The sequence below is a fragment of the Magallana gigas genome, chromosome 2 (assembly GCF_963853765.1).
Source record: "Magallana gigas chromosome 2, xbMagGiga1.1, whole genome shotgun sequence".
In the NCBI taxonomy this organism is placed as follows: domain Eukaryota; kingdom Metazoa; phylum Mollusca; class Bivalvia; order Ostreida; family Ostreidae; genus Magallana; species Magallana gigas.
Genome location: NC_088854.1, coordinates 12,536,977 through 12,550,104, shown reverse-complemented (window position 1 = coordinate 12,550,104; position 13,128 = coordinate 12,536,977). Strand labels below are relative to the sequence as shown.

General features: G+C 34.2%; 1 protein-coding gene across 1 annotated transcript; it reads left to right on the top strand.

Annotated features, from left to right (window-relative positions):
- The first annotated feature begins 5,763 nt into the window (after positions 1–5,763).
- Positions 5,764–12,947, top strand: LOC105332763 (uncharacterized). The gene is made up of 14 exons (XM_011435453.4): positions 5,764–5,865; positions 6,088–6,166; positions 6,297–6,511; positions 7,268–7,469; positions 8,140–8,289; positions 8,709–8,851; positions 9,567–9,792; positions 10,218–10,355; positions 10,589–10,738; positions 10,925–11,034; positions 11,124–11,322; positions 11,440–11,550; positions 12,134–12,304; positions 12,432–12,947. Exons 1-14 carry the CDS (start codon positions 5,791–5,793, stop codon positions 12,707–12,709), a joined length of 2,247 nt encoding a protein of 748 aa, XP_011433755.3. The 5' UTR covers positions 5,764–5,790; the 3' UTR covers positions 12,710–12,947.
- The last annotated feature ends 181 nt before the right edge of the window (positions 12,948–13,128 follow it).

Here is a 13,128-nt window from a genome sequence, read left to right as displayed (position 1 = left end):
GTGAGCTAGAACTATAATGTCCGCGTTCTTCTGTATTGACTGTTTCTTTTTAAATAAAGGCAGATATGTAGCCGTAGCCTTCCTATTGAAGACAAAATCCTTGTATGAAATAAGATATCAACTACAAGGACATATATATGATATTATTAAGGACACTTTTTATCCAGAATTAACTTACTCTTACAAAGGCAAATAGATAACAAAGTACAGAACGCACTTCGGGGAGTTAAAAATAGTGCACGTACTGCATTCGTGCAGTAAAACAAAACAAAAATCCTCCGTCCTTGACCCGATATGTTTTACGATACTGAAGAACGGTCAATATGGCCATAAAGCAAATATGTATTAATTTTAAAATCTTGAAAAGTTTTCTGCCTCTACTCCTGTTCTATATTTGGGGAAAACTAAAAGCATGATTATGATGCCCATGACACTCTCCACCAGAATTGTAAAATTCATGGCCCCTAGGTCAGGGGTTTAGGCCCTAGCTAATGTAGACATGTATGGTGAAAATGTATGACATCTTGGGGAAAACTTCGGCTCTTCTTCCATATATATTTCAAGTTTATTATTATTAAAATTAAATAAATTATTATGATGCCCATGATAACCTGCATCAAAATTGTAAAAATTCATGGCCATTGGATCAGTGGTTATGGCCCTAGGGTGGGACCATGAGGCCATATACTGAAAATGTATTGAATCTTTGAAAATCCTCTTTCCTACTTCAAGCAAAGTAGTAGAAAATAAATAGAATGCATGATTATGATGTGCATGTAGCCTTCTTTTTCATTAGTAAAAATCATGGCCCTAAGGTCAGGAGTTCAGGCCCAAGGGCGGGGTCAATATAGACATTTAGTGAAAATGTATTGAATTAATCTAATCTTGGAAAATATTTTGCTTTACTCCCATATACTAGATTATGATGTCCATTAGCCCTCTACCTAAATTGCACAATTCAAAGTCCCTCGGTCAGAGGTTCAGGCGCTTGGGCGAAGCCATAAGGCCATACTAGTGTAGTAAAAATGTATTGAACTCAGAAAATCTTCTTTTTTACTTCCACAGTAGTGAAAGATAAATAGAATGCCTGATTACGATGTCCACGAAGCTATCTACCTAAATCGTCAAATTCATGACCCCTGAGTCAAAAGGTTCAGGCTCTACTGGCTAGGGAGGAGCACTATTGAGAAAATAAAGTGAGTCTTAGATGAAAACCAACTTTAATGATACTATATATATAATTATATATTTGGGAAACAAAACAAATGCATGATAATGACGTCTATGAAGCCCTCTACTTAAATTGAAAAATTCATGGTCCCTGGATCATGGGCTTAGTCCCAAGGGCGGGACCAATGTTACATATAGAGAATTTCACAGTCTAGGGAGAATAAATAAATGCATTTTTACAATTATTAAGAGGGTTTGATGGCCGTGGCCATTCCTAGACTGTATTAATCTCCTTAAGAAGGAGAGCTCTATATAAAATATAAGAATGTTCCTAATTCAAAAGGTGAAATATATGGATTTTTTCCTTTACTAAATAATACTTTATAGCTAAGCAATTCATATTTAAATAAATTAAGCAGATCTTATGGTTTATTTGTTGATCATCCAGCATACATGTTAACTCTACCGATTTACGCGGAAGTCTACCGCTTTTTAGCTCTGTCTCCCGCCTACCGCTTTTATTTAAAAATCTACCGCTTTTCTTCAAAATACGTTCCTTGTTTTGATAGTTAGCCATTTTGGAAGCCATTGTGCTCAAAAATTCTCGTCCGGTTTGAAATTAGCGCGTGACTTTGAATCGGAGGCACACAAAGGCTTTATTAAGTCGCTTGAATGACAAGTTTTCAAGCATGTGTTTTACATTGAACGATGAAAGAAGCCACTTCCCGTGATTACATTAGTTACAAGCGATGTCGATATTATCCTCGCAAAGGAAAAAGAAACTTTGCAATTCCACATGTGGCTTTAACGAGGACTTAATATATCTTTTAACTTGGCCATAACAGTAAATTTGACTTCAATTTGTTGAATGCTGCATTTGTAATAAATAAGCATGTGAACATCGTTTTGATATTGAAAAAGTAGATACGTTTTCCTTCTAGTTCTTCTCTTATATGATCAATTTTGGTAACTTAACATATTTTTCTGAACAAAGGCAATTGTTAAAGTCTCTGCACTCAAATATTTTCCCTTAAAAATAGCTTACCGGTAATCAAATATATAATGGTAAATGCATATGAACATTTTTATTGCTAGTGTTAATATTACTAAATTTCAAAGGCTTTTATTTTTTAGTTGATAACGTTAAATTAAATAATAATCAATTATTATTATTATTAATTAATATATAAATAAATAAATATAAAAATCTGTGCTTTCAAATATATGCGAAAAACGGCCGCGCGCGATGCTACCGCTTTTCGGTTTAAAATCTACCTATTTTTCATCACTGTAGGTTAACATGTATGCATCCAGCCTCCTTGAGTTGTCTTCTTAAATTGTGAAATTCACTGCCCACAGGGCGGAGGGTTCAGATTTTATATTGGGGGGGGGGGGGGGGGGCAAATATGGTCATATAGTGAACATGTATATTTTTAGGTCACTTGAGTCACTTGTGTCACCTATTGTCGTTGGTCGTGCATTTTCCGTTAACAATTTTACATGAGGCTATGGTACTCAGGTGACCGTCGAGGCATGTGGGCCTCTTGTTTTTTGGTGTTTTTTTTTTTACTTGTTTCGACCCAGGAAAACATTTGTCGCTCAAATTAACAATACATCCAACAACTCTTCCCCTTCATATATATATATATATATCTGAAGAGCCAGGAATGGCGAAAACGTTTGCGGTTAATAGGATCAATTTGTGATTTTATTCTGGATATTTATCATTTTTAAATTATATATATATATATATATATATATATATATATATATATATATATATATATATATATATATATATATATATATATATATATATATATATATATATATATATATATGCGTATGCACTTTAATTCTTCGAAACAGTTTTATCTCAAGTAGAGATCATTTTAATGAAAATATTTTCCTCTTTACAACACAAAACAGAAAAGTATATAAAGGGATTCCGGATAATCACAATATGGGCTTAAAACTTGAAATTTATTTTGACTATTTTAAATGCTTACAAAGCTCCACTAAGGTATTTCTAATGTTCAACCAGAATCTGACCGTCAAATCAAGCTTACCATTCATTGTTCTCGTGCCCGATGATTCTGCTTGGAAGCAGCGACGATACGCTGTTAATAAAATCAATATTCAGTTTAAAAAATTCCTTTTAGTTAATTAGTTTCAGCATATAGACTATATATAGCTATAGCTAGCGGCAGCGCGGATCTTGCAAGGGAAGAAAGGGGTCGACAATACACTGGCGTCGGAAGCAAATTGAAAGTGGGGGGGGGGGGGGGGGCTAGACTAATCCTCAGAAATATTGAGAAAAAAGTAATTTCCAAATTCATGAAAATCCTAATCCGGGGGGGGGGGGGGGTGGGGGGCTGCTATGCTTCTGATGAATCCAACTTCTCAATCTTTCAAGATAAATTTAGGAACAATGATCTTTCCTGCGAGAAAAAGTTGGGGGGGGGGGTGAACCCTCTATCATGCTATGTTTCTAATGGTTAGGTATAACTTTGCAAAAAAAGTGCGCCCCCCCCCCCCCCCCCCCCCCCCCCGGTTCCGACGCCTATGCAATAGTTTACACGTTCCCACAGACTTGCATATTTGAAAAATCATGCGGAAATGGTCGAGAACGGTGACACCTGAGATTTTCAAGTCTGCAGTGACTATAACTAAGAAATAATTAACAAGTTAAAAAGATCACGTGATATGAAATTGGTTGGCCACGTGATCATGATCAAATCCAGTGAAGCCCGAAGGTGGGCTTCTCAGAAGATTTAAGATCATATCCCGGTGAACTTTTTAACATTGCTGTTTATTACTTATAGCGAGCGCAGCGAGGCGGCGCGAAGCGCCGCTCGCGTAGCGAGCTCCATAGACAACGTGTACGAACGGAGGAAATTCGAGTTGAAATCTGCACATTGTTCAAAGAAAATTTTGTGGACCCGCGTGAAAACGTTCTACTATCCCAGTGATCCTTTGCGGTGCATAGCAACGTGGCTGAACAGGAATCGTTTCTAAGGAAAATTCTTACCTGTAAATCGCATACATCATTTTCATTTAACAATAAAAAATCCTTTTAAAAACATTAACGTAAACAACACATATGCTTACGTAAAAAACTGTACCTATGACGTCATTTCTTTCCCCGAATTTGTCCGACAATTTACGAAAACTGTCGAGCGCAAAAAGTTAAGTATGACGTCACAGTGATCTCGCGTTTTATATTCCCGCGATACATTTAGAGGTGGATCAAGCATCTGTACTGAATGTAACGTGTAGGAAGTACTCAGTAGGGAGTCACCGTTAATACTGATACTATGCTCGCTATTAACGGTGGCTGATTAGTTTTGTTTTGATGATTTTTTTTTTTTGCTCAGTAAATACACATGCAAGTTCCATGCTAAATTTATTGTCATATTGATCCAATCATTGTTATACGTTAGGTAGGTGACAAAAATTATTAAAAAAGAAAAGTCTAATCGTTATTAGATCTACGTGTAGCCACGTCATTTTGTAATGAATGAATAAAAGAAAAAAATTAAACTGTTAAAATATCAACATGTATTTGTTATAGTTGCATATGTGGTCAAACCTTTCAATAATATTGGATATCACACACTAAAAAAGGGGGAGGGCACATATGTCTACAACGCTTATATAGCGTACAAAAAATTAAAAAGATTAAAAACGAAATTGATGTCTCAGAGGAAAATAATTAAAACACCGGTAACAACAAGGAACACAATGAGATATAACACAGACACACAATTTATTGATTTTAATGATCATTATTAAAAGGTAAAGAAGAGATAAAAAAAAAAACCGGCTTTGTGTTTATCAAAATATTTTAATAAGTCTGTTTAACATTTTATTAATGCTCAGTGGTAGTTTTTTGTTTAAGTGTATTTAAGCCTAGGAAAGGACCATTGGAATTAAAGTTTGATATCTTCCGGTTCCTTGCGGTGGTAAACGTTTCGAATTCGAGACAAAGTCAAAGTTTTTTGGTTTGGTTAAGTCCACAGGTTGCATTTAACAATGATGACAGATGTGTGGCTCCTTCTGCGCTCGCCCCAACGGTCACACCGTAAAACATATTATTTACATCTGAAAAAGGCAAACCATTTAGAATTGTTCAAATACCGAGATTTTATGTTTACAATAATCATACCGAGAAGCGCGCGTGCTATGATCAATCCGGTTCAGAATTTGATCACGTGACCAACCAAGTTCATATCACAGTGTTGTCGTTGTGAAGTCATGAAAAAGTTCACACAGAATTGAACGTTACCGCTATTCTATAGGTTCATATAAGGAAGCATATTTGCAAATGTAAATACATGTATTGCATTTTGGTGTTTCTTTTTCTTGTGGGATATTTTTTAGCGACTCCCACCCCCCCCCCCCGGAAAACGTAATTAACGTACTGACTTGATCGCCGACTGACAATGACGATTTCTTTAGTTATTCTCTTGCATTTAAAGTTTTGAGAATCAAATAAACATTTAGGCAGTAATATATATATAAAAGCATTAAAAACTTGACTACTACCTCACATTTCATAGTACAAGTTATCTAATTTGCTTATGATCATGTGAGCTGCATCATGTGATCGAAAGTCACATGATATTCAAAATGGATGTATCCTGCAATACACAGAAAAATATTGCCATTTGTTTTATAGTCCTGTCACTTATCGTAAATTCACTTTTAAATCCTTGTATATGAACGGAAATAGTATGTCTTCTCTAAGAGACGCTAAGGCGGAAAAAAAATAGATAATCATTGTAATGTATATTATATAACGATAGACCTCTGAACATGCAGAAAGTTCAACAAGCTGTTCAATATAAAACGTTATTAAAGAATGTATGCGATAATACATGTAGGATATAAACGTTTTATTTTTTACCCTTTCAGCTATTCATACAAGGATTGAAATTCAACACTGATGCAGACAATGTCAAATACGTCCACGTTATTTTTATGAACCATTTAGGTACAGTTTTTACCATTGATACAAAGATTGACGGTTAATTAGATTTTGATTAAAAATATCTGATAATATGAAAAATAAAATATGCATTCTCCCAGTATATGGTAGTGTTATATGAAAACTTCTGTTTCAGATGTGGGATATGATGGGATCTCTCCAGAAATTGGGTTCATCAATAATATTTTGAATAGATATTTTAATGAATATTTCCCAAGAGCTGTTAATTTGTCTGAGCAGTTACGTGCTGGGGAATATGTAGAAAATTTTGTTTATACAACACATCCATGGCTTGTCAGTTTGTATTTGGATTGTCCAGAACATTTCAGACTTTCAGACATTCCACTTTTGGTAAGTATAGAGATCTATTACTTTGCGACCATTGGGCCGAGCTTTGAGCATAAATTTGAATAAATACACACAGCCAATTGAAAAACACTCAATTATATAAACATTGATATATTTTATGGTGTGGACATACAGAAGGAAAATTAAGCCAATTGCAAATTTAAATATCACTGTCAGATTCATTAGAAAAACAGTGGAGTTGGCATATTCATTATGCTTAAGGTTGTTTGGTTAGTCTAGACATTGTTACATCATGTTAGCAGAAGCAGATAATTAACTGCTCCTAACAATTTTCCAAGGGAATAGATTAAAATAATTAGTTGCAAACCAATTTTTAGAATCGGCAGAATGTTATCTCTTTAGTGCATGAATTTCTCTTAAAATGCATTTTCTTATGTTCTTAGAGAATGTAAAATTGGTAGCCATATGCAATTTACAGAAATTCAATCTGTCAAAGCTAGGGAGCAGTATAGTTTATAATTGAGTTTTCTCTTCCCCCAGTTTAGGGTTTGTCGTTAGAGCTTGGAGTGTTTGCCAATGCTTTGCGCTGTCAAGCTGCACTCTCTTTTGCACATTTAAATATAACATATAGTAATGTTAACAAATATTTTATTTATTTTATTAAAAATCTACAAAAGATAAAAGATAATATTTTTATGTTTTTCACAAAGAAATTTATGTCCATGGTTTTCCTGCTCAACATCAACCATATGTCATTTCTCTAATGATTAATTGATATTTATGTTGGATTTTTCTTAGTGTCCAAATCAAACTGAGAAAGAGTATTTTGAAGCAGCCATTAGAAGAGGGGACATCGCATGGCATGCTGGCCCCATGAACATGCAGCCAGAAAACATGAATGAAATTCTATTCCAGATGAGTTTGAACATGAGTTTTGAGTTAGATAAAAAATTTAATTTCCAAAGATCCTTTCCAACTCTTAGCCAGAGAGATGTACCTGGTAAGTGCTTATGAATTCTATTACATGTACTATTAAGATATAAATCCTATTAGAAATATGCAGGTGTTACTGTTACAAAAATATAGACTTATCTACTAATGATTTAGATCTTTTATTAAGTGATAGAAAGTAATACATGTACTAACCAAGGCAAACATTGACATTTCAAAACATATCTTCATATACCGGTACATATATTTACTTTTAGTTTGTTTGTGTTAGGTATACTTTGGCTAGTGGGTTAAACTTACTGATAAGAATACCAAATTCAGAAGCCAAGACCTGGGTTCAAACCCTAAATGGAGAACCATCTGTTTTTATCTGTAACAAGCACAAACTACTTTATTTCATAAGCAGTGCATTGATATGTATATATTTACCTGTATTGAACATTTTATCATATATGTTGTGTTCAATATGTTTGGTTTACATCATTTAAATTACAGTCAAATTGAGATACCGTAATGTATTCATGCATATATATGTCATGCACTCTACATAAGGCAATTTTAAAAGAATGAAATATTACTTTATGGAAAAGATTGGAAACAGTAAAATGTATGAAAATCATGTATGGAAACAGTAAAATGTATGAAAATCATGTATAAGTATAAAGCCAATATTATGTATGATGGTGTATAATTAAAACCAATAAGCTAATTCAAAACAGGTCTGACCCAGGCTGTCATTCCAAGCCTTGTACAGAGAGGAATAGCTGCTGTTTCTGTTGGAGTCAATCCTGGCACTAGCCCCCCAGCTGTGCCCCCGTTGTTCAGGTGGAACTTTGAAGGCAAGGAAGTAATGGCAACTTGGCACCCAGGTATGATTAAAACTTTAAACCTATTTCAATGTTCAACACTTGTATTTTCAATTTTCTTTTCATGCGCTTACAGGCAATGAAGAAAATGTTTTATTAGTGAAGAGATATTTTGTCATTGTGTATACTGGTTATTTTGCTCTATATTATTTTCTAATGATTGCAGTTGTAAACGATTTTGACCAGTTTTAATTTTGCCCAAACACTTACATGGTTGAAATAAATAAGAAGAAACTCATAGTTTTTAAACTCCCAACTTTCTCAATAAGGTCAAATCAGGGAAAATTTCCATATGTACTTGAATTTAAAAAAAACTTTATCAATGTATAATGAAACATGAGATAGAAAGTAGTTATTTCTTTGGATTAACAGGTACCTGACCACATTTATTGATGTTATTATACATGTATTTTCTCTAATAGGAGGGTATCCACTAGGACCAGGCCCAAATCCAGCTCGACCCGGTGGACTCTCCACCAAAGACTGTGTTGTAATACCAGGCTTTGAACATGCTCTTTGTTATGCTTTCATTCAGGATAACGGGGGTCCACCAATTGATGTATTGGTAAATTTCTTTCACATCTGCAGCCATACTGCACATTTTTTGCACAATCTGCAATTTGTTATGTTACATGCATTTCAAATTTATTAACTAACTGAAGTTCTTGTAAAGGCAGAAGTCCATTCTGAGACTTGTTGCATATGATATATCTTACTGTCTTATTACACAAGAAGTACATTGCACTTCCAGTTTGATTGCACTTAGTGAAATAAACAGCAAGTTCAAAAGTTCACCGGGATATGAACTTGGTTGGTCATGTGATCAAATCCTGTGAAGCCCAAAAGGCTTTTCAGAAGATTTGATCTCCTACCAACCAAGTTCATATCCTGGTGAACTTTTTAACACTGCTCTTTATTACTTTAATTTACATTTGAAAAAGGCAGACTGTTCAGACAATTTACAGAAATTTTATGTTTACAATAATCCAGATGACAAGTGATAAACGCATGCTATGATCAATGTGACGTCACGAAAAAAGTTCACATAGAATTGAATGTTTTTGCTATTCTATAGGAAATATATTAACAAATGTAATTATTATGTGATATACATGTACATGTATATGGTACATTGAATCAAATACTTATAGATATGTCACTTTTAGAATTCATGACGAAACGGACTTGAAACAGAACCAGGGTTTTTTTTCTCAACTACAAAATATTCTACAATAAATGACTTAATAATGCCTGTGAATGAATTGGGTTACTTTTTGCAGGAGATTTTGAGCAACTATGAGATACTCAGAAAAGAGTTCCCAAACGCCAAAATAAAAGGGTCAACATTTGAGGAGTACTTCGCTGAAGTGAACAAGATCAGGGATAGCTTGCCAGTCATTAGACAGGAAGTGGGGGACACCTGGATACAGGGAATAGCTTCTGATCCATACAAAATGGCCAACTACAGGGCGGTCAGTGAGGCAATCACTGAATGTGTCATGGCAGGTACATGAACATTGCATGCCTAAATATGGTTGTAATACTTTTGTGTGAGCTAGGGAACCAATTTTGAAGGGAACTTGGTTTGGTTATACATTTTGGTATTGTACGTGAGTTATTAATAAAATCTATAATAAACATCGAATGTATAAATGATGATAATGTTAAGTAATAGTTATCGTTACTATATTTAGATATTTCTATGGTTTATTTTATTCATGTAGCTTTGTGGAAGTTGGAAGTGTTCTTGCACAAATCTCCAAACTTTTTTTTATCATCCCTTATAAATGTTATTTTAATAACTTACTGGTAATGATTAGATAAATTTACAATCAGTGTTTAACTTCCTATACACGTAATAATAGCTATATATATGTGAACTTGTTCTTGTTATATTTATAAAAATTTTAGAAATCATATTTTGACTTTAGGGCTTTGCAAGGCTTCTGACCCAAGAATTGTGAGTGCATCTAGACTACTGGTGAAGTTACCCGAGCACACGTGGGGACTTCCTTCAGTGTCAGACAATGTTAATTGGAGCAACCCACAATTCAATAAGGCAAGGCTAGGTAAGCTGTCTGGAAGTTACCGGTACTATTGACAGAAAAATAATAAGTACTGTACTGTCGTGTATAGTTTACATATAAGAATGTGTAATCTTCTATGTATGAAAATATGTCTGTTTGTGTAGCTCTCTCTCTCTCTCTCTCTCTCTCTCTCTCTCTCTTTCTCTCTCTCTCTCTGTTCATTGCTCTGTTAGATGAACATTTTTTTGAAATTTCAACTGTCCTGTGTTCACTAGGTGATCATTATGTAAACTGTGAAAAAGCATGGCAAGAACAGAGGGAGTTCATATGGATGGCCATAGATCAACTGAGAGATATGGAGCCACTGTATCAGATGATACAACAAGCTCTGTCTAAACTGCTTCCACGGGAACCAAATCTCCGTGGTCAGTTATTACAGTTACCGTACTTCCCCTTAAAAAGCACTTAAATTGTATTTACATTTATGTGGGAAAGATGAATTCATACATATGTAGTTTGTATGATTTAAAGACGATTTTAACTGTCAATTAAGAAATCAACACTATACTATAACATTTTTTCTCTATATTTTACTTTTATTTTTTCTGTAGAATATGAAATTGTAAGTGACATGTCCAAAACTTTTAAATGTGAAGATGGAATGGCTATCAGATTTGGAAAAGATGGTTCTCTACAATCTCTGTATGATCCTTACAATAAGGTACAGTGTTTTCTATAAACATGCTTTTGTCATTTTTGGGTGGATTTTGCCAAAATTAAAATTTCACTGTACAATTCTACTATGTTTAGATGGAATGGGCAACAGGTGCCCCTTTAGGACAGTTCCTCTATGTGACATACAATGAGACAAACTTTGTGGACATGGCTAAGCAATATAACTACTATGGAGGAGCAGGGTATAACAAGAAAAACTCCACCAAGAATGCCCACCCAGAGTCCAGACCATGGTTTGCAGTAGTCAGCAAAATGTACCAGGCCAAAACATCAGGTGAACTTTCCTTAATAAAACAGATGAGAGCTCATTACAGAAGTTTCTTCTGGGATAGAAGATGGAAATTTTGTTTATAGTTACATGTGTACATGTATTACAATATATCATTTTCAGGACCAGGAACCTGTGACATATTGCTTAAGCTGGTCATGGCTGAACCCAAAAGTCACAGCTGGTATGGAGCCCCTGAATCTGTGTGGATAAACTACAAGTCAAAGGCAAAAGGTAAAGGATCTGTGAATTGAATTATCTTTTGAAAACTGTGTATAAATTTAATCCTACTTTGCCATGTTTAAATGCATACTGTATACAGGGAAATATTCGCCCCATATTATTTCACCTCTTTTGCCTTCAAGGTCAACAGAGGAATTTTAAACAAGGCATATCCCAATGTTTTATATTATCCTTTTGTAAACACAACTGTGTCAGGACAAATTCAAGATGGGGCAAAACCTTTCGCCCCGAATATTAAAATTCTATAAAGAGCTTTAAAAAAAAAAAGGGTTGAAGATAGTTGTAATCATATTGAAAGTGTATAAAAGGTTATTACCACAGTGACGTCATAATGTAAAAATGACGTCATGAAGATTTTCTTATTTTGATAAATCAATGTTATGGAGCAAAAGGACTATTAAAAAATTTGTTTAAATTGGAGCAGATATTTGACCATACCAAATATAGTCCTTTGCCATGTTGCACATGTAAACTATATGTAAGATAAAAAAAATTCCAGCTTTAAGTCTTAGATGAATTTCATCCATTATATAGCATGTAACATTGATTATCGTCCTTCATTTGTATTTGTTAGGTTTTGATGTCACCCTGCAATGGATGAACAAGACACCAACACGACTCCCAGAATCCATTATGTATTACTTTAGTCCTGCTCAAAAGACGGGACTGGAATGGAGATTATCCAAAGTTGGCCACCTGGTTGACCCAGGAAACGTTATTCTAAATGGGAGCCAATATGTTCACGGCAAGTCAACCATGTGGTTAAATTCATTGGTTATATATGGATTCAATGGTCAATTAAGTACGTGTATAACCAAGAGTATTTCAGAGCTTGCTTTTAAATTGAACGCCCATATTTATCTCAATTTCAGGAGTTGATTATGGTGTCTACTACATTAACAATTTTGGACAAGGACTACAACTTCTTACTCCGGATGTGCCACTGGTTTCCATAGCAACAAAACAGAGACCACCATCACCGTTTCCTGTACCATTAAAACCCATCTCACAAAATGATATCACCGGCGTGGCTTTTAATCTATATAATAACATATGGGACACAAATTATATTTTGTGGTATCCATATCACGATGGACTTAACTCAAGTGATTTTAAAGCCAGATTTCAAATTAAATTTTATGTTCCATAGATAGTCGATGGCTGTGATGACATATTGTCTTCAATACTCATATGTATAAAACTCAAAGAGAAGACTGAAAAAATCTTCATCTTACAATGTAAGTGTCAATTCATAAAGAAGCTCGGTGAATGAGCTAGATCTGAGATTACAATTTTGAGTAAATTTTATTTTTTTAAAATCTTAAATATAACCTGTGATAACTTTTGTATATTTATATAAATTTTTGAAAATAAATATATTTTTTCCTTTCAATAAGTGTTATTTTCATGATACATGTACCATGCAAAGATCTTGTGTTTGTTCCACATTATAGCTCAATGGCAAGGCTCATTTTTGGACATAATCTGTGTGAGCATTTACAGATTTTTTTAGTATATTGCAGGCATCTTCACTTTATACACAGACTAATAGGAAAACAAATACATTTT